This window comes from Palaemon carinicauda, chromosome 35 (genome assembly GCF_036898095.1).
Source record: "Palaemon carinicauda isolate YSFRI2023 chromosome 35, ASM3689809v2, whole genome shotgun sequence".
Lineage (NCBI taxonomy): Eukaryota > Metazoa > Arthropoda > Malacostraca > Decapoda > Palaemonidae > Palaemon > Palaemon carinicauda.
This window is the reverse complement of record NC_090759.1, coordinates 56,346,971-56,370,105: the sequence shown is the minus strand read 5'-3', so window position 1 is coordinate 56,370,105 and position 23,135 is coordinate 56,346,971. Positions and strand designations below refer to the sequence as shown.

The 23,135-nt window shown below is 41.8% G+C and overlaps 1 protein-coding gene across 3 annotated transcripts in view; it reads left to right on the top strand.

Moving 5' to 3' along the window:
* The window catches only part of l(3)neo43 (cytochrome c oxidase assembly protein COX16 homolog l(3)neo43), a 98,925-nt gene that overhangs the window by 74,915 nt on the left and 875 nt on the right, over positions 1 to 23,135 (top strand). For all 3 annotated transcript variants that reach the window (XM_068359047.1, XM_068359050.1, XM_068359048.1), the window contains exon 3: positions 11,133 to 11,247. In XM_068359047.1, the coding sequence (XP_068215148.1) occupies positions 11,133 to 11,247 (115 nt within the window). The remainder of the gene's footprint in view (positions 1 to 11,132; positions 11,248 to 23,135) is intronic.

The following is a 23,135-nucleotide window of genomic DNA, read 5'->3' as shown; positions in this document are numbered from 1 at the left end:
GCTTGGGAGATCCAGTGCATGCTTCTAAAAGGCGCCGTACAAGAGGTCTCCAACACCTCCCCGGGGTTTTTCAGTTGCCTCTTTCTGGTAGAAAAAGCCTCGGGAGGTTGGAGACCAGTAATCGATCTCTGTACCTTGAATCAGTTTGTGAAGTAAACTCCATTCAAAATGGAGACAGCACCCTTCGTGACCCAAGCAGTGCGTCCGGGAGACTTTATGGCATCTGTGGACTTAAAAGATGCATATTTCCAAGTGCTGATCCATCGCGCATATTGGAAATTCCTGCGCTTTCTGATTCAGGGTCGAATCTTCGAGTTCAAAGTCCTATGCTTCGGCCTCTTGACCGCCCCACAGGTCTTTACGAAGGTTTTCGAACTCGTTTCCTCGTGGGCTCACAAGCACGGGATACGTCTGCTAAGGTACCTAGATGATTGGCTACTCCTGGCCTCGTCCAGGGAGCTAGCTCTGGATCACCTGAGAAGAATTTTAGACCTTAGCAAGGATTTGGGGATCCATGTAAATGCAGAGAAGTCTTGCTTGATTCCAACCCAAGTCTTTAACTATCTGGGTATGTCCATCAACACCCAGGTAGGGAGGGTGTTCTCTTCGGAAGACAGACTTCGGAGACTGGAAATCCATCACCCAACTCGTCTCCACTGCCTCCTACAGCCAAGTCGTGGCAGAGAATTCTGGGCCATCTTTCCTCCCTGGAAAAACTAGTTCCAGGCAGAAGATCAAGAATGAGAAGTCTTTAGTGGCATCTGAAGACCCATTGGTCTCAAAAGATCGATTCCCCATTCTTGTCAGTGGAGGTTCCAGCTCTGGTGATACAAGATCTTCATTGGTTGTCAACCAGAGAGAATACCCAAAAGGGCATTCCCCTCCAAAGCCCAAGTCTGAAGTTAAAATTCTTTTCGGACGCATCGCTACGGGACTGGGGTTCCCACCTTGGCCCAAAATTAGCATCAGGATTTTTGGTCTCCGATAGAACAAACTCCATATAAATCACCTGGAATTATTAGCAGCCTGGAAAGGCCTAAAATACTTTGTAAAAGATCTACAAGGATGAGAGGTGGTGCTGATGAGCGACAACACAGCCATCTCGTACATCAACAAACAAGGGGGTACTCTGGCAAGAGACCTCTCTCTGCTAGCGGTCCAGATTTGCCAGTGGGCGGAAAGTCACAACATTTCTCTCACAGCCAGGTTTATTCCAGGCCGGAGAAACATCATGGTGGATCAACTAAGCAGGCATCACCAAGTGTTGAGTGGCGAATGGTCTTTGGATCCTCGAGTAGCGAAGACAGTAATAGCTTTGTGGAGTTTCCCCACAATAGACCTGTTCGCCACTTCTCAGAATGCGAAACTTCCCCGCTACGGGTCCCCAGTTCCAGACCATCAGGCAGCGATCCAGGACGCCCTTCAACATTCTTGGGACAACCTGGACGCATATGCCTTTCCACCCTTTTGCCTGCTCAGAAGGGTGATCAACAAACTCAGGACCTCCCGGAACTGCAAGCTAAATCTAATAGCCCCGGCATGGCCAAGCAGAGAATGGTACGCAGACCTTCAGACCTTCTTTCCCTGCTGGTTCAGGTTCCAAGGTTTCTGCCTCCTGAACCCCTTCTGCTGACGCAGCCACATAATGGTGTCCCCCACGAGAGAATCCCCTTCCTGAAGCTTCACGCCTGGAGGCTGTCCAGTTTCTCCTCAGAAGCAGAGGCTTTTCAAGTAAGGTGGCTGAGCACATGTCCAGGCACCTGCGCCAATCTTCCACAAACTTCTACCAAGCAAGATGGAGAGTGTTTGCAGCTTGGTGTAGAGGGCGAGGCGTGTCTCCACTTGATCCCTCTCTTCAATTAGGGGCAGACTTCCTAGTGTACCTCAGGGAGGAAAAACTCCTCTCAGTCTCGGTAATTAGAGGCTATCCTTCAGCCTTATGCCTCATCTGTAGACTGAGAGGGGTTGACCTTTCCACCTCAGAAGATATCACCTTGTTGATTCGAGGTTTTGAGAGATCTTGCCCCCCCAGTTGAGATTAGACCACCACCTTGGGACGTGTCCGTGGTCTTACATTCCTTGAAAAGTCCACCCTATGAGCCCATAAATAGGACCTCTGACTTCTTCCTAACCCTTAAAACCGTCATCCTAGTAGCTCTGGCCTCGGCAAAAATGGTCGGTGAACTACATGGTCTATCCTACGAAGTCACCCATTCTAGAGCATGGGGGGAAGTCTTGCTCAGTTTCGTGCCAGGCTCTATGGCCAAAACTCAGAATCCTTCATTGGCTGATGAGAGGTTTAGAGAATTTCAATTTTCCAGCCTCAATAAGGTAACACAGGATACTGACTAATTGCTATTGTGCCCAGTCAGGGCGCTAAGGAAATACCTGAAGCGCACCAGACCTTTCAGACCACGCCTCTGTCATCTCTTCCTCAGTACCAACAAGGTAAAGAAGAGAATCTCTCGCAACACTATCTCTTTCTGGCTCAAGAAAGTTATTGCGAGAGCCATTCACGGAGAGCCAGAGGCAGCTCAACCCAAAGCCCATCAAGTTAGGGGAGTGGCTGCCTCACTGGCGTTTGAGAAAAATTTTTCAGTCTCCCAAGTCGTAAGAGCTGGAGTCAGGAAACGCCAATCTACATTCACCACTCACTATTTAACCGATGTGACACATAGGTCTCTAAACACCTTTTCTATAGGGCCTATTGTGGCAGGTCAACAGGTGATGTAGCTACCTTACGCCCTTTCAGGGGACAGTAGCCATTGGTCGGGGATTCTGTGTTACACTAGGTTTTTAGAAGGACATCCATCTATCTTCTGCGCTTCCCTCTTCCTCCCATCTGGGTATCCTAGTCTGTAACCAGTTTCAGCTGGACTCGCCAATGGAAATATGGTATGAAACTCATCTGACTCCTCTCACAGGGTATAAGTTATACTGTACTCGTAGTCACGAGGGTTCCCCTTTTCAAGGTCAGGTGAATCCTAAGTATGAAAGGGTCCGAGTCGAATGTTCCCGACCCTCTTCATCCTGAAACATTTGTTTCCACGTAATTACAAACTTTCAGTTATGCTGAGATTATAGGGATCTACAAAGAAAAGTTTAACGGGAGATTTTCTCATCAAAAGAGTCTAGTCTGAGGACTATCTTCCCTAGGAATAGGGAACTCCTCGACCACCCTGACCTCAAGACTAAGTCTCCTATAGTAAAGAATGAGGGTTTGTATCTAGTGTAGGAACAAATGACAAACTTATAACAGAGTTTGTATTTTTCCTAACATACAAACCCGAATTCTTTACACAAGTCTTCCCTCTGTCACCGCCCCCTAAAAATAGTCCCAGCTAGAATCCAATTGAAGGTATTCAGTAGCTACCGACCGGCAGTCCCCCACCCCTAACAGGTGGCTAACTACCGGCCCAGTTGTTAACGACTTTGTTAAGGTTTTCTGCCGTATTTTCAAGCTCGCACTAGAATATCTACTATAGTAAAGAATTCAGGTTTGTATGTTAGGGAAAATACAAACTTTGTTATAAGTTTGTCATATTTTGGGAGTGATTGAGTCAAAAGTCAAGGCCAAGGTCACAAAAAAGGAAAAAAATGTCTTTGCCATATCGTGGCAAATTTTTATATGATTTACATGAAACCAGTGCCAAAAATGTGCATAATTCAATTTCCTATCGTATGATGTCATTACCCTTGTTAGCAGTTGGGGGTCAATGAACTTGCAGAAAGTGCATGAAAATGAAATTTTGTTGGCCATGAGGATAAATTTAGATGGCAGATATGTTTTGAGATCAAATACCCACATCATCGTCAGTTTTCTTGGTGTCAAAAGTGGCAGTTGCAAAGGTATGTGCCTTACCAAGTCCCCATTCTAGTTACTAGAGTTTTGCAGCCCCATAGACAAAGACTCGCAAATATTTTTGCTTAGGACTTGTGTAAGGGGTCAAATGTGTTCACAAAATTTAACATGTAAGATGCTTAAGGGTTTCTCTATCTCAGTGTGTGTTTTCAGTATGAAGAGGCTTTATCAATGTTTCAAAGCTTTTGATGAAGAGGGTTGGTTCCACTGTGATCAAATCCTTTTCTATTTTTCTTATTGGTCATATTGGTGAGCTTTCTAATTCAGAAGTTTTTATCCAGAGACTGTTAAATCAAACAAGCTTAAGATCTTTATCTAGTCTTTCTTACATATGCAAGAGCCCTGCTTGGCATAGGAGGTTACCTTATACATATTGTTTTAACTGGTTAACCTACAACCCTAGTTGGAAAATCAGGAAGGTATTAGCCCAAAGGGTGTAACATGGGAAGTAGCCCAGTGATGAAAGGGTATAAGGAAACAGATAGAATAGTGTGCCGAGTGTACCCTCAAGCAAGAGAACTCTAGCTCAGGAGAGGTGAAGACCATGGTACAGTGTAAAGGCTATAGCTCAACTCAAGACTTGTGAACAGTGTTTTCATTTTGTAATGTCATCTAGAAGGGCTTCTTACCATAGCTAATGAGCCTTCTCTGCCCTTACCAAGTGGATAGTAGCCACTGAACAGTTACAGTGGAGTAGGTAACCCCTTGTGTGAAGAAGAATTTTTTGGTTATGATGTAGTAGTTAGCAGACTGTGGCCAGATGTAACACGCAGGCTGCCTAGTGTCCAGATGCCGACCACACTCCAACGTTCACTACACAATAAAATACTGTGGAATGCCCAGAGATCTTGGCAAAAAGTAAACTAATCAAGGATGAACTGGGCACTCAGCACCACCCCTTGATTTTATACTGGGCAAGGGGACCTAACTAGAACCTTACTTCCCTATTATTTTCCTGTCTCTCTTTGCAGTTCTATGCAGGGAGTCCTAAATAAGAGGAGCAATATACTTTCTAGATAAGATGTTCTCTTACTTAAACAAAATTGAGCATTACAAACATTAGGAGAGGAAAAAAATACATTAAATTACCTCTAGGCTGGTGGAAAGGACACAGTGTGGGAGGAAATGTATCAAAGAAAAAAAATTCATTAAAAAAGAAAAACTATTTTAATTAATGAGAGGAAAAAACAAAAATACAGTGATAGGAAAATGCAGGCCCTTCAAAACCAGAAGGAGAGACAGATATCTCTTAGAAATCAATCCTCTGAATATTTAATCTACATACATATGTATAAATAAAGACCAACATAAGCGTACCCTGTATATATTTGGGCTAAATTCAAATGTAATTTGACAGATTACTTAGTTACTCAAATTCTTCTTTTGAGCCAACAATTCTTAAGTGATATTTCATCACAGTTGCTCCAGAGGCTTCCTCATTGCTACAATCAAAAGGGACGGCAAAATATCAAATGCACAATTGAACTTCCTAAAAGCCATGCTGCAGAAATCTACATATTAGTACCTTAATGAATGCAACGGTGTGTATGTTGCTGTTGCCTTGGTGGGCCAATGATCTCGCCAAGCAACACCACCACTACAGTAAATATCCAGACGCAAAATTTAACAGCAGCCAACCTTGGCAGTTAGGATCAAGACAAAACCTTTTCAGTCAAGGTCAACAGAGTCAAGACAAAATTCCAAACATGTGACATAAGAAAACTTCAAGCTTGAAGAAGAACCCCTCCACATTGCGGTTCATGATCTACACAGTGAGTGTACAGGGTCTGGACATAAATCTCCAACTACCTACTGATAAAAGACACACGACAGTAGGTTTTTTTTCACTAAAGTGTCCACTGTACTAATATACTAAGGATCCCCCACAGCAAATCATTGCTTGCCCTCGCCTAGCACTCTGCTCAATATTTGCTAAACACCACCAGAAGTTGTATAATGGTCTATGGTAATAAAGCAGTTAACACTCAGCGAGGTCAAACTCAACACTTTCAAATTCCTCTACAGAGCCCTGTCGTTGGCAGGATTCTCAGTCTTTGCTCTAATTTAAGCTCTGATACCTTACATGATAACTGGATTGAAATTAAAAGGACATCAAAAGCAGAGGGGAGTCCTAATTTCTCTCGCCGCCTATCTTTAATAGGTCCCACAAATTTCTCTTATTCAGATAATTTATCCAAGTGAACCTGTTTTTTGACAATCTTCACCATCTTATAAGAAATTTCTAGCATCTGATCACTGCTGGGTGCAGGGCCCCGTCACTCTGTAATAAAAAGAAGAATTTTGAGTGATGGACTTGAGGTAAACAAATTAAACAGTACAAAAATTATTCAATTGAAATAAAGCATTGTACAAATACAACCTAAACAGTAAGAATAGAAATAAATAAATCTAGAAATAATTTGTAGTTTTCCTATGCATTTTTTCCACAATGATAGTGTTGTCAGGTGTCTGAGGAAAGAGGAGAATGTGTAAAGAATAGCCCAGACTATTCCGTGTATGTTTAGGCAAAGGAAAAATGAGTCGACCAGAGAGGGATCCAATGTAGTACTATCTGGCCAGTTAAAGAACCCAATCACTCTAGCAGTAGTATCTCAACATGTGGTTGCTAACTCACTACCTAGGCTCATTGATGTCAGTGAGTGCAGAGGCAAGGGACTGTAACATTTCTCTATCAAGCAGGACAATGCCGTAGAAACTAAAAATATTGCAAATGATCAGATCCTAAGCCCCCTAGCCACCCAAGCTAGGACCAACAGGGCCCAGGCAATGGCTGCTGATACCTCAGCAGATAGACCTATAGGTCCCCCCCCATCCTTAGCTTCACAAGGATGGTGAGGTTGCAGCGACCAAAGGGACTAACGAGTTTGAGTGGGACTCTAACCCCAGTCTGGCAATCACCAGGTAAGGATGCTACCACTAGGCCACCACAACCCTGCTGTTCATGCTGTTCCTGCTACGCTCTTCAGGTGCCACTGTTATAGATCTGACTTGTCACACAGACCCCTACTTCTCTTCCAGTGGAACTATCATGCATAACAATCTGGGTACTACACCATCATTGTGTGATTTAGCTTCTAATTTAAAAGGTCTCAGGTCTAGTGTAACTCTTGCCCCATCATTGCTGATTCTGCTGTATTGGTTGATGTATGAGGCTGGTATCCCCATTTCTCCTCTAGTCTTTTATGCAGTTTATATACTTGGCTTACAGATATAAACACTCAAGCAATTTTTGGTTAAGGCCAAGGAACAAGGACAAGCTGCATAGCTCACCCAGACATCTAGCTGCTCTGTGTCTTTTATAAGTTTCTATTCTTCAGATGAGGTTGCTTCTGTGCCCTGTGCATCATCTGATGATTCAAGAAAAATTCCATAGATATGGAACTCTAACCATAAATGCAAGGATGGGCTTAACTTATCCAAAATTATATTGCTCTCTAAGTCTTCATTCAACTGGTATCACTCTTAGCTGTGTGTGCATATACGTCAAAATATATAAATCGTATCCAAAGAGCTCGCTACTTGTCTCTTCAGAGCCACCAGTTTCTATATTTATGAAACCTCTTCTTTCCAAATGTGAACGCTCTACCTTCTCTTTAGTTTTGGTTAGTAAACATTCTTGCACCTCTTTCTCTTTCAGAAAATCAGAAGGGATTTTGGAAGAAAATAAACAAAACCTTTGAGACAGTGTGATGGAAATCTGTGGAATGATAGATGTTGATTACAAGGAGAAAATTGTCTTTCATTGTGATTATGAAGCCTCATTTAATCAGGTGTAGACTTGGTGTCCAAAGCTGATTTTGAAAGACAGCCTGGGGTCTCCTGTATGAACCTTGTCTGCAATATTGAGGTTGACAGTCATGATGGAAGAACCTCCTAAGGGGTTTGATACTCCTGCAGCAGTAGTAGTAGAGGATTTTTCCAATGAGGTAACCTGTAGATAGGAGGTTTGGGGGAACTAGGCTGGTAGTGACAGCCCTAGGACTTTTTTCTACAATTTTGCTCTCAGAAGCAAGGTCTTAACATTTTTACAAGTGGGAAGCCTCTCCTAGGGTTAAAGAAACTTACTAGGAATGTTTCATTAGTGATTCTCAGGCTGTTAGGAGTTCTATTTTCTACTGAGGCTGACACAAATAAAAGACCCGAGATAACTTTTCGTTTTGAGTAATTAGCGGGACTGGGTTTTAGATAGTACAAGTCATATTCTGAAGGGGTCGTTGATCAATTCTTACAAACTATCTTAAGGCCAAAAGAATTGGTTCTTCTTGGAAGCACATTTCCATCCTTAACATTTAAGTACTTGGGATTTTCCCTTGCTAAATCCATACTCAAGAAAGATACAATCTTAAGAATGATTTCCAATATCCTGGTATCTTGAGACTAGCATCTTGAGAACAGCAAATATTATGGATCTTCATTATTTTCCCATCCATGTAGTGAGGGAGACCTCTGTTGCTAGATACCATCGTAGCCTGTATAGCTCTGAAGTCTCAGGGCACTTCAGGCCCCTGCAAGGGTATCAAATAATCTCTGTAATTATGGTAGAAGAGTGTCTCAGCTCTGATCGTCCATGGGTTCATGGAAATCGTTTGTATAACTCTTGAAATCCCACAGAGGAGATCTTATCCTTCAGTCCTGTCAAGTTTGAACACTTTAAAGACAGCTCTTACTGTTTTGCCTATGAATGGGGAAGAAGACACAGTCTCATTTAATATCATTGACAGATAGAGAACTGCATAAGAAAGGGAAAGGGATCATAACAATCATATCAACATTCAGTTTTGGCTAATATCTGAGGATCTAGGTTGAAATTGCAGAGATAGGAGCAGATCTGTGGGTAGTTATTTTTATAAGTGTGAAAATGGTATTTCCCCCAATAATCCAAGAATCTATTTTGTTTCACTTGTATGTGAGAAAACAGAAAACTTGAACACTGAGTTTAGTGATGGAGAAAGATGCTTTTGAGAAAGTTATGAGAGATCTATAGTTAAATCTTTATTTCCAAAGCTTCAAGACGCTTGAAACCATTTATCAACCTCAGTTCTCTCAAGAGATAGCTTTCTAGTACTGTACCTATTTACAAATACAATGAAATATCTCTGCTTCTTGTTGCAAGGCAGTGTTTCAATTCATGGTCCTCGGTTTAGTTTTTTGATGGCTCCTTAACCTTTCATGAGAATCTTAGCTCCAGATGATATCCAAGTGGGTATCATTATTTTGGTAAGCTATTACAGTATTTGTGAAGAGTGTCTGGATCAGTTTTGGCACAGTACATGTCTTATTACCAAAAACACAAAGTAAATCCACTAAATTAAAAACGTGTTGGCTTCTTAATTGGGAGATTCAGTTTCTAATAAATTAAAAGGATTATATTACAGTATTGATATAAATTTTATACTCTTGACAGCCGCAAGATCATAAATGGGTAAGTAGTGTTAAGCGGGGTTTACACGGCCGAGCAGCTCGTCGAGCCCGGTTGTCGAACCTACTTGTAGAACGGCTCGAAGAGCTTTCAGACAGTACATCGAGCCTCAGTGTGCCTCGTGCTAAAACAACGTCAACATGTCTCTCGACCAGGACGATTTGATAGCCATTGCTTTAGCAGTGGCACTAAGAAAGAAAAGAAAAAAGATCAAAGTGGATGAAGGATTGGCTACTATAAAGAGAGAAATTTTCACACACCAACTTGCTTATTGCTTTAAAATTAAGGCTTTGAAATTAGTTCTTTCAATATTTCATGCAGAGCCGCCATTCCTTTGTTTCTGGCTACTTTATTGGAATAGTCTTTTGATTTAACTTTCCATAAAGCTGGATGAGCCCGATATGTATGTATGTAATCAAAGAACGACTTCCTTCTCATTCTTGCTTTCATTAATGGCAGCCATTATTCATTTCTTTGATGATGTTTCCTCTAGCAGGTTTGAATAACAACTGAGGTTCGATGCTCGACACCCGTTCACACGTTCACAAACTTCACACCGCTCGTCAAACAATGTAGCTCCGCCCACAAAAGTCAAGATGAGCCTTACTTTTATCGAGCCGTTCGACGAGCGCGCTCGACAACCAAATAGCCCGTTTACACGCTCGAACATCAATTCAAATACAGGGTTGTCGAGCCAGGCTCGACGAGCTGCTCGCCCGTGTAAACCCCGCTTTAGATGCTGTATATCACATTATATTGAACACAGTAGATGAGTAAGTATGAGGAATAAGGCATAATCCACTGACAGTTTTGCAATGTCACATCTCCCCAGTTTTTTACCATCTACACTGGAGATATTGGAGGTCTCAAGGCAGACTGTGAATTAGAATTAGTTCTGTGAAATAGTTAACCTATTACATTGTGAAATGACCCTGTAAGGTGCACAGGTCATTAACTTTGCTATGGCAAGAGATGTTTTCTTGAATTTGTACATGGCACTTCTCTACAAAACATACATCCATACATATATTAGTCCATCATAAAAAACTATTTAGTAAAAGAGACTGATTTCATTTTAAGAATAATCTAGGAGACTGTTGAGATTATAACTAATCTCCAGTGGAAACAAAGTACACTATAGTGAGAGATTTGTCCGATAGAAAACCATAAGAGTATGAAAATTTATGAATTATTTCACTGCAATTTCTTCCTTACTTTCATTATCAAAAACAATATGAAACACCAAAGTAGTTATTGCCTCGTGATTATTCACCTGATGACTACTATTGCTTACTATTATTAATGTTATTATTTAAATTGATATAATCATGAGAAATAAGCTGAACAATCTATTAATTTGCTAAGAATGCATACAGTATATAAAATAGAGAGCACATGTTAAAAGAGAAAAAGAAAAGAAATTTTTTGGGAAAAATAGCAATGAAAATACAAGCTGCATTCTTGAATACGTTAGCGACATTAAAGAGACTTGTAACTATTAAAGAATGCGGATGCTGATTCTTTGTAAGTCCGGTGCTGTTTGCTTTGCCATACGGTACTGTACCTGTATACAGTAGTTTTTATTCATACAGGTACTTGCTTTGGTTCATCAGCATTGAATTTTGATGGAATGTATTTTGTATTACTGCTTAAAGGTATATTCTTGTCAATAAGTTGGCTTCACTTGTTTAGTTTCTTTTATTCTCAGTGAATTAGTAATTGCAATTGCGCCGTTTATAGTTTTACGATAGTTCATGTGATATTTATGTAAAATGACACATTGTTTTCATGTTATGTATTCCTTATGATTTTTATTCTTGTTTTCTTTAGGTATGACTTCAGAAATCGCAGAAGTGTGACAAAAGACATGGCTGACAAGCTTGGTGTTCCTATGAAAGAACCAGAAAATGTCACTTTAGAAGCTGTATATAGTGGTGTTAGTCAGGTATGAAAATAGGAAACATTATCTAATTTTATTAAGGAAATATCAAATAATATGCAGACATGTCTTTTTTTTTCATTATAATTAATTGGGTTTTTTCAATATTAATCTTACCCGATGATCATGTAGCTGTCAACTCTGTTGCCCGACAGAAATCTACGGTCGGGATACGCCAGCGATCGCTATACAGGTGGGGGTGTACACAACAGTGCCATCTGTGAGCAGGTACTCAAGTACTTCTTGTCAACAAGAACTCAATTTTTCCTCTGTCGTGCCACCGGCTAGACTTACTTGGATACGCTGTTGGTTCTGGAGTTATTGTTCACGATTTGGTGATGTATTTGCTCTAGAGTTTAGCCTTCGCTATTCAGGAAGCTTTATCATTAGCTTAGCAAGCTTTTGGAATTAATTTGATTTAATTATGGTGACGAAGAGAGTATGGACTCTCTTTCACTTTTAAATGGCCGACCCTTCCCTTAGACGGAAGTGTTGGTGTCGAAGAGAGTATAGACTCTCTTTCACTTTTTATACCCACCCTTCCCTTAGACGGAAGTGTGTTTAGGTTTTTGGTAATTTTGCTTAACAAAGTTATAGATTTATTTTATATCTCTCCGCCATTTATAGGCCTCTTCGATTAACTTCCATTTATTATAAACTTATAAAAATTAATTTTTATGTTTGTTTATATGCGACCTTTCCTAATAGTAGGCGGTCTTTAATTGGAACCGAAGTTAATTAACATTGAGCCCGTCATATCGTTTTTCCTGTTAAGAATTTATGCTATTTTAATTTTAATGTTTTTGAAAGAATTTCTTTGATAGTCTCGTACTGTTTTCAAAGTTGAACTAACGTTTTGTTTAGTCTCCGCAGTTGTTGACGTTCAGAACGTTCAACTTGCGCTCTATCGTTACGATAGAGAGAGAGTATTTCACGGTTTCACGTTGCAGTAAGAGTAAACCGATTCTAGCGTTTCGTTCATTCTTTCTTAGCTTAAATGGTTTTAATTCTAATAAAGGAACTTTTTATTTGGGAAACCTTTCAGTTTTTTTCCTTTAACAAATAATATGTTTTAACGATATATATAATTGGGCTCATCTCTCAGGTTCTAAGTCAAGAGAGAGAGAGAGAGAGATGGAGACGGAGGGAGAGAGAGGAGGATAAACGTTTCGTTCAAGCGGGTAACGTTGTTCTCGTTTTTTGCTCTTCTCCCTAGTCGCTATAGGGGAAGAAGGTAAAACGTTTCTAGAGTTTTATTCTTGTTCCCAGGCTTTATGCGGTGAGAGATTTTAAACGTAGTTTATTTGATCTAGTGTTTAGTCTCTTTTCCAGCCACTGAATTCTTTATCTTTCATTATGTTTTTCTGTTACATTGTAATACTGTTTTCGCAATTACTACCTTTTAATGAAGGATAGGATTGCGTGTTTCAGGTACAAACCACTTAAAGTTTCGAGTTCAGTGAAATAAGTGCAAACAGAAAATCAAAAGTGATAAAGTGATATGCGCAAAGTGTTACAGTGTTGCGTTCGAGGGTTCGTCTGTTCGTGCCAGTTGTTCACCTAGTCCGATACCTCTTACAAGCTCCCAAGCCCAGGGGAGAAGTAATGTCGAAGGACTTATGGGTTGCACAGGCCTTGATCGACGAACAAACGTTTCCCTCCGTGGTTTCGGGTGTATCTACACACGTTGCCGACGTGATCACCCCACCCACACAAAGACGAGAGAGCCCATTTATTCCTCGTCTGCGGAAGAGGTTTCTCGCAGAAACCATGGACCAAATCTTGCAGCTTTTAAGTGCAAGTCGGTCCCTTCCGCGCAAGTCCAACGGCCTAGGTGTAGCCACTGGGTCAGTTCGGACTTGCTGCAGTACGACAACTGCACACCTCCCAAGAGAGGCAAGGTGGTACCTCAACAGGCAGTAACTCCGTCTGTTGCCGCACCAGCGGTTTTAGACCCTCAGTCACAACGGACAGTAGCTCCGTTTGTTGTTGTCTTTCATAGACCCTAGTGGTCCATGCTGCAGACTATACAGTCTCAGCTTGCTCCTTCATGCAGGAGTATCATGCTGGAAGGTTGACAATGCACCTGTTAACCTACAACCCGCCGAGGTTGTGCGCTCAGCAGATACTGCGGCTGCCTGCTCCCACCCTCCACCTGTGAGAGCTCCACCACTGATGCGCAGTCCACCCTGCCAGACGCATGTTCTTGCTGCACCATCTGCTAACATGCGTGAGCTACCCCATCAGCAGTGGGAAGGTTCTGTAGAGCTGCCGGGTTCCAGCACTATGCGGCATTCTCCGCAGCCCATGCAGCATGCTCTGCATACCTTACAGCATGCTCCGCATACCATGCAGCATGTTCTGCATACCTTACAGCATGCTCCGCATACCATGCAGCATAAGCCGCATACCATGCAGCATGAGCCGCATACCTTACAGCATGCTCCGCATACCATACCGCATGCTCCGCATACCATACCGCATGCTCCTCAACCCACCGCAGCCCCTCCCACGCTCCAGCACTCTGCTTTTGTTGTTGCTAGCTCCCACACTCCGACTGCGGAGAAGGTTGACGATGCACCCGTGGGCCTACACCTCCCACGGTTGTGCGCCCAGCATGGCTTCCTGCTCTCACACTCTTGTTGTGAGAGCTCCTCCACCCATGCACAAGTCAACCCTGCCAGATGTATGATGACTCCCACACACAGAGCACTCCGTTGCCGTGCGTGAGCTACCACAAGCTGCCGTGTTTTGACACGGTGTGTCAGCCTCCGCAACACACTGTGGTTACCGCCACTCGCCAGCAGCAAACTAGTCAGTCAGGAGTTGAGGCTTCCCCACACAACTTTGGTTGTTGCCAGCTCACAAACTGTCATATAGTTACATGACGTTGCCTTCTGGTCTGCTACTTATACACCAGTGCTGTATGTCCTCACGCTCCTGTTGTGGTTGACAGTTCAGTTTTTGACAGTTCACAGACTGTCAAGCAGTTTCATAACGTTGCCTTCTGGTCTGCTGCTTTTGCACCAGTGAAACCCTCACTGAGAGAACCTAGCTTTTCTCGGATATGGTTCCTGTAGATGAGAAAGTGCTGTTCTCCCTCCTTCTGATATTCCCTTGAGGACTCTGTCATTTGGAGAGGAGCCTTAAGCTGCTTAGCCTCCTATGGACTTTTATTTAAGCATAACATGCTTCCAGGGAGGGTAAATGGTTCCGCTTCAGTCGCTAACCCCGTCTGTTGCCACACCTGCTCCCATAGACCTTGGGCTTTGTTGCAAGACATGCAGTCCAAGCTTAGTCCTTGATAGAGGATTTTTTACGGAGTCAGTGTGTCACTGGGAAGACGTTCAACAACCAGCAGAGGTGACTTGTTGTGACGCAGTGCGGCAACCTCAGCAACCCGATAAGGAGTTGTCTGTACTACCCAGACAGTCTAGACAGTTTCGGGTTGTCGCTGTACTTCCTCGCTTCCCCATGGTTGACAGTTCACAGACTGTGCAGCAGTACCATGATCTTGTGTCCGGCTCCGTCACGCATCCACCAGTGCGACCGGATTCAGCGAGTCAGACGTTGCCCACTCCGTTGCCGTTTCCTCATCAGTTTCGGATGAGGAACCCTCTGATGAGGACATGGCTGAACGAGAAGATCAATCCCCAGCCCTGCTATCCATCCAGAAGATGCTGAAGAAGGAATACGGCCCTGTCAGGCTGTGGATGAGTCTGGTTAGGACACTGTCATCCGTGGTGCATTTGGTGTCACTTGGAAGACTACACCTCCGTCCTCTTCGGTTTCATCTAGCTCTTCACTGGAAAAGGACAAGACGCTACAAGCGGTCTCGATCCCGGTTTCCGGAAGATAAGTCTGGTCTAACCTGAGGAAAGGACTTTATCAACCTTTTATAGGGTCTTCCCCTGACTGTTCAGACTCCCAACCACGTTCTCTTCTCAGACGCATTGGACGTAGGCTGGGGTGCGACCTTAGGCGGTAGGGAATGCTCGGGATTATGGAACTCGCGTCAAAGGACAATGCATTTTAACTGCAAGAAGCTTCTGGCAGTAAGTCTGACCTGGAAAAGCTTCAGGTCTCTCCTTCAAGACAAAGTAATGGAGGTCAACACGGACAACTCCCTGCTTTGATGTTCATCTCCTAGCAAGGAGGGACCTACTCTCTGACATGGTGCGAGTTCGCTAGTGACCTCCTCTCCTGTTCAACAGGTCTTGACTTTTCACTAGTAACAAATTTCTTCCAAGGCAACTTGAATGTCTTAGCAGTTTGTCTCAGTAGGAAGGGACAATAATTCCAACATATTGGACCCTCCACAGAGATGTATGCAAGAGACTTTGGGTCACTTGGGGCCATCCAACCATGGATCTCTTCGCAACCTCGATGTCCAAGAGGCTCTCAACAGACCCAGCAGTGGTTCTTTTAGATGCCTTTCTACTAGATTAGTCTCATCTAGATCTATATGCATTCCCTCCGTTCTAGTTTGTCAACAAGGTACTGCAGAAGTTCGCCTCTCACGTTGGGACAAAGTTGACACTAGTTGCTTCCCTCTGGCCCGCGAGAGAATAACTTACCGAGGTACTTCGATGGCTAGTAGACGTTCCCAGAACTCTTCCCCTAAGGGTGGACCTGCTACGTCTGCCACGCGTAAGAAGGTACTCCAAGGCCTCCACGCTCTTCGTCTTACTGCCTTCAGAGTATCGAAAGACTCTCGAGAACTAGAGGTTTTTCGAAGGAGGCAACCAGAGCGATTGTTAGAGCAAGGAGAACATCCACCCTTAGAGTCTACCAATCGAAGTGGGGAATCTTCCTAAACTGGTGCAAGTCAGTATCCGTATCCTCGACCAGTACCTCTGTAACTCAAATAGCTGACTTCCTCTTATATCTGAGAAAAGAGCGATCTCTTTCAGCTCCCACTTTCAAGGGTTACAGAAGCTTGTTGGCATCAGTCTTCCGTCACAGAGGCTTAGATCTTTTTAACAATAAAGATCTACAGGACCTCCTTAAGTCTTTTGAGACCACGAAGGAGCGTCGTTTGGTTACACCTGGTTGGAATTTAGACGTGGTTCTAAGATTCCTTATGTTAGACAGGTTCGAACCACTTCAATCAGCCTCCCTGAAAGATCTCACCTTTAAGACTCTTTTCCTGATATGCTTTACCAGCTAAAAGAGTCAGTGAGATTCATGCCTTCAGCAAGAACATCGGATTTTCATCCGAAACGGCTACATGTTCTACATCTTGGTTTTCTAGCCAAACACGAGCTGCCTTCTCGGCCTTGACCAATATCGTTCGTTATTCCAAACTTATCGATATGGTTGGAAAGGAACTAGAAAGAGTATTATGTCCTGTAGAGCTCTTAAGTTCTTTTTTAAAAACCTTTATGAGGCCCGTCTGAAGCTTTATGGTGTTCAGTTAAGAATTCATCTTTGCCTATGTCAGAGAATTCTTTATCCTATTATTTTCAGACTGTTAATACGAGAAGCTCATTCCCTTCTGAATGAGGAAGACCAAGCTTGGCTGAAGGTAAGGACACACGATGTTAGAGCTATCACAACTTCCGTGACCTTTTAATAAAATAGATCTCTGCAAAATATTTTCGACGCAACCTTTTGGAAAAGCTAATCAGTGTTCGCGTCTTTTATCTTAAGAATGTCCAGTCTCTTTACGAGAACTGCTACACTCTGGGACCATTCGTAGCAACGAGTGCAGTAGTGGTGGGGGCTCCACCACTACAATTCCCTAATTCCAGAACCTTTTTAATCTTTCTCTTGAAATATTTCTGGGTTGTCCGGAAGGCTAAGAAGCCTTCCGCATCCTGGTTGATTTGGCGGGTGGTCAAATTCTTTCTTGAGAAGCGCCTAGATTAGAGGTTGTGATGAGGTCCTTTAGTATGGGTTGCAGCCCTTAATACTTCAGCACCTAGGAGTCGCTCAGCATCCTAAGAGGATCGCTAGGCTCAGTAAGGAAGACGTACTTAAAAAGGCAGAGTAATGGTTCAAGTCGACTTCCTTACCAGGTACTTATTTATTTTATGTTTGTTATTTTGAATAACGGCTAAAATAAGATACGGGATACTTAGCTTCTTTGTTAACATGTATGCTGGTCTCCACCCACCACCCTGGGTGTGAATCAGCTACATGATCATCGGGTAAGATTAATATTGAAAAATGTTATTTTCATTAGTAAAATAAATTTTTGAATATACTTACCCGATGATCATGAATTTAAGGACCCGCCCTTCCTCCCCATAGAGAACCAGTGGACCGAGGAGAAAATTGAGTTCTTGTTGACAAGAAGTACTTGAGTACCTGCTCACAGATGGCGCTGTTGTGTACACCCCCACCTGTATAGCGATCGCTGGCGTATCCCGACCGTAGATTTCTGTCGGGCAACAGAGTTGACAGCTACATGATCATCGGGTAAGTATATTCAAAAATTTATTTTACTAATGAAAATAACATTTTATATCCAATTTAAATTTTTTCTTTTTATATACAACTTTTTCTTACAGTACTGTAAATTATATACATTGAACTAAAGTTGCAACATGTAAATTGTTTTAAAAGATTTTTCAAGGGGCCAAACATTTTATTCTAGTGCCTGATCTTACTTCTAAGTCTTTTAATTTGTAATGGTTTTGTTATGAAGATTCCTATAACTAAAACTAGGTTTTTTGCAGCTTTGTTCAACATGAATAATGAAGTTTCTTAGTTGCATTTATGAGAACAATATGTGTACAGTATCATTATTAGACTTTAAGATTCTGACTTTCATTAATGGCATGAAACTCAATTGGATTTTCTCTCCTTTTGTCCTATATTTGGTTTTACCATAATCCCATGTGGTTCAGGTCTGTTACTATACATTTTCGTACTTTGTTTTTTGGGGCTTTCTACGTAGATCTTTGACTAACTACTTCCATATCTACCTCTTTATTATAATGAAAAGTATAGACAACTTCAGAAAATAAAGGTTTTCTCTTTGATACCAAGAGAGCTTGTTTAACATTATATGTTATTGATTGATAAGAGTTAGACACTGAAGGATACTGAAATGAAAGGAGCCAATTAAAAGATAAAAAAAAAAAGAATTCATTAGCGAGGGCATTAAAAAGGATTATGAAGAAAAACTGTCAGCAATTAATAGCATCAGAAAGTGGTTTGTAGAAGCCAGTGGAATAAGGGTTTTAAAAAGTTCCAAAAATGTGTTGAATAAAATTGAGCAAGGGCTATAGAGAAAGGTAGATATGGTTGTGGAATCGGGATGTTCAAAAGGCATTTGAAGAGAAGATGAAATCCTCCAAGCAAAAGGTAGAGGACAAGTAGGGAAGAGGCTTTATATGTATAGATAGGAAAGAGAAGGGAGGCTAAATGTCTGGCTAAATGGTTTCAGAACTTCAACACAGCAGAGGGAATAATCAGAAGTTATTCTGGATAGGAAAGTGTCTCTAAAAAAGAATGAAAAATATAAAAGGGGCATGGTATATTAAAGATAAAAAAAAAGAATCAAGTTGAAAATGAAGACATAATGGGACAATGGAGATTGTACAATGGTTTGAAAAGCTGCTGAATGATTGGAATGATCTGGAACCAAAGGATGTTAGCGTAATGGAGGGATCAATTGAAAACACAACAGCTAATGAGGTTTAGAGGGAACTTGAAATAATGAAAAATGGAAGAACCCCTCGACCATTCAGAAAAAAGACTGTCCTAGTTAAAGTAACATGAAATCCTAATATTCTCGAGCTTATCCGAGTACATTACAGTATATGACAACCTGTTGAAAGAAGATACAGTATAGGATCAGAAGAGTTGCAAAAGTCTTTTAGTAAAGGGGTTGCAGTACAGTGTGAAAATTCTAGGGGAATAAAACTTCTTGAATATGCTATGAAAACATTAGGAAAGGTGTTAGAAGAGAGGAATCCCGTTGGTTGTTGTTGCCCCTCACTTAATTCACTGTAGGCCATTACAGGTCTCTGAAGCATTCATTCACCCCATAGCTGCACTTGCTTTATATCCTACTTTACTTCCCTTCCTGGTTATTTCTCTCATTTTGCACCCCATCTTCTTTTAACTTCCTTCATAGTGTAAGTACTGTCTTTTTCCCCAGTTGCACTTAGGTGCTGAATTACCTAATAAGTCTCTGTGCTGAGCTATACAGTATAGCCTGGATTCTTGAATCCAAACCAATCTAGTACAGGAGAAATTGTAAGAACAGATAATTATCTGTTCGCTTTTATGCCAGAGATCAAGAGCAAAGGCAGTACAGTATTAATGATGATGCTACTAATGAATCACCTTTACTAAACAAAGAGTAGGGGATTGTATCATATATTTGTAGATCTTTGAAGAAGTAGATATGACTACTATCATTGTATTGAGATACTGTATTTAATTAAAGGGGCGTTGCAAAGGCAGAGGACATCATAATGACTCTCAATTATTGATAATACTTCTTGAGTGAAGGCAGTAGCTGAGGTATCAGAAGAGTTTGAGGTAAATGTTAAGAGGCCATCAATGATTGCTGAACCCTTTGTTGTGTATCATAGTATATAAGAAAGCTACAATGGATTGTAGGAAAAGGTGAGCCAGTGAGCTTGTATGTAGGTAACTTAAAAGTTGATAGTACAGTTCAGGGAAGAGTGGTGGAAATGTTAAAAAAGTAGGAGTGGAGAGGTCTGAAAATCAAAGTAAGAAAAATTAGGCGTGTGTTAACTTGCTGAGAGACATAGGAAAAAATTGTATAAAAAAGTTATCATGTTATTGTTGTATCAAAGGTGTTAAGGTCAACTTTGTACGTTGTATCAATTGTAATAAATGGTGTCATAGTAGGTGCTTTGGATTACAAAATCTATAGAGTAAGATTTTAGAAGGCTGAAGTATGTAATGAGTAAATGAGAAAGATAGAAGAGTTGAGACCCCTATTGTGATAGATTTGCATATCTTGAGAGAGGAAGTGCATTTCTGTTACCTTGGGAGAGACATTATACTGAAGCAGGAATGAAAGTCCATTAAGAATGAGTAGCAGCATCATGGATAAAACAGGGGGAGATTGTGAGACTACAACACTGTAGTGCTTAATAAGAATGTCCCATTTGAAAGAGAGCAAACTAATGATGGGTACACACAGTCTTTATTATTCTGTGTAGCAGAGACATCATACATACATATACCAAGGCACTTCCCCCAATTTTTTGGGGGGGTAGCCAACATCAAACAAATTAAACAGAAAAGGGGACCTCTCCTCTCTACGTTCCTCCCAGCCTGACAAGGGACTCAACCGAGTTCGGGTGGTACTTCTAGGGGTGCCACAGCCCTCCCTTCTCTGGTATCCACCACAGATGAAGCTTCATAACACTGAATCCCCTACTGCTGCTACCCCCGCGGTCATCCAAGGCACCGGAGGAAGCAGCAGGGCCTACCGGAACTGCGTCACAATCGCTCGCCATTCATTCCTATTTCTAGCACTCTCTCTTGCCTCTCTCACATCTATCCTCCTATCACCCAGAGCTTTCTTCACTCCATCCATCCACCCAAACCTTGGCCTTCCTCTTGTACTTCTCCCATCAACTCATGCATTCATCACCTTCTTTAGCAGACAGTCATTTTCCATTCTCTCAACATGGCCAAACCACCTCAACACATTCATATCCACTCTAGCCGCTAACTCATTTCTTACACCCGTTCTCACCCTCACCACTTCGTTCCTAACCCTATCTACTCGAGATACACCAGCCATACTCCTTAGACACTTCATCTCAAACACATTCAATTTCTGTCTCTCCGTCACTTTCATTCCCACAACTCCGATCCATACATCACAGTTGGTCCAATCACTTTCTCATATAGAACTCTTTTTACATTCATGCCCAACCCTCTATTTTTTACTACTCCCTTAACTGCCCCCAACACTTTGCAACCTTCATTCACTCTCTGACGTACATCTGCTTCCACTCCACCATTTGCTGCAACAACAGACCCCAAGTATTTAAACTGATCCACCTCCTCAAGTAACTCTCCATTCAACATGACATTCAACCTCGCACCACCTTCCCTTCTCGTACATCTCATAACCTTACTCTTACCCACAATAACTCTCAACTTCCTTCTCTCACACACCCTTCCAAATTCTGTCACTAATCTACCAAGCTTCTCTTCCGCGTCTAAAACCAGTACAGTATCATCCGCAAACAACGACTGATTTACCTCCCATTCATGGTCATTCTTGTCTATCAGTTTCAATCCTCGTCCAAGCACTCGAGCATTCACCTCTCTCTCCACTCCATCAACATACAAGTTAAACAACCACGGCGACATCACACATCCCTGTCTCAGCCCCACTCTCACTGGAAACCAATCGCTCACTTCATTTCCTATCCTAACACACGCTTTACTACCTATGTAGAAACTTTTCACTGCTTGCAACAACCTTCCACCAACTCCATATAACCTCATCACATTCCACATTGCTTCCCTATCAACTCTATCATACACTTTCTCCAGATTCATAAACGCAACATACACCTCCTTATCTTTTATATTTTTTGCATATCTGCCTACCTGTAAAATTCTGATTCTTACAACCCCTACCTCTTCTAAAACCACCCTGTACTTCTAAGATTGCATTCTCTGTTTTATCCTTAATCTTATTAATCAGTACTCTACCATAAACTTTTCCCACCACACTCGACAAACTAATACCCCTTGAATTTCAACACTCATGCACATCTCCCTTACCCTTATATAGTGGTACAATACATGCACAAACCCAATCTACTGGTACCATTGACAACACAAAACACATATTAAACAATCTCACCAACCATTCAAATACAGTCGCACCCCCCTCCTTCAACATCTCAGCTCTCACACCATCCATACCAGATGCTTTTCCTACTCTCGTTTCATCTAGTGCTCTCCTCACTTCCTTTCTTATAATCTCTCTCTCATTCTCATCTCCCATCACCGGCACCTCAACACCTGCAACAGCAATTATATCTGCCTCCCTTTTATCCTCAACATTCAGTAAACTTTCAAAATATTCTGCCCACCTTTTCCTTGGTTCCTCTCCTTTTAACAACCTTCCATTTCCATCTTTCACTGTCTCAGAGACATAAACACTGAAAAAGAAAGTGGAAGATATTGATAAAGGAGGACTTTAGATTTGTAAAGCTTCATGGCGGAACAGAAGTAGTGTTGAAAGATCACATCATCAGCGAGAAAGTGGTGGAGAAATGTGATATCTAGATTCTTGAAGAAATGAATGAGAACTCAAAATTTAGATGGTTTACTTATGATAAGAAGTGATGAAAGTGACATAATGAAAATTTGTAGGAAGACCCTTGGTGATAGTAGAAGACCTAGGCCTGGTGGAAGTTCAGGAAGATAGAGTGCAGGATTAAGGGGAATAGATAGAACTCATTTCACATCTAACCCAGTAAAGGGAATACCTAACTTGAAAACTTTTACGATGATGGTAGTGATATCTATTTCTTCATTTATCGCTACCTAGAATTATCAAAACAGGCAATTATGATACTCAACTTGGGAGCAGGGATCTCCAAAACGTCTGACATCTTCAAAAACACGGAAACACAAAGCTATGAAAACAACACGTCCAAATCTCACTGGTGCTAGAAAGGAATGAGTGAAGAAGCGTGGGTAGTGGCAGGGGTAGGGGGGGGTAGTCGTAGTAGAGGGCAGTAGTTGGATGTAGAACGGCACCTCTATTAGAGTGAGTGAGCTGGGTTTATTCCTGGCATTCCATGCAAATTTTTCTCTGGTATTTTTAGCAGTATTTATACCTTAGAAATGGTGCTATAAGGAGCATGTCACGAAGCGACACAGGTCGAGCCCAGAAATATAAATGTGTTTGTTTTCAAGAGTCTGGA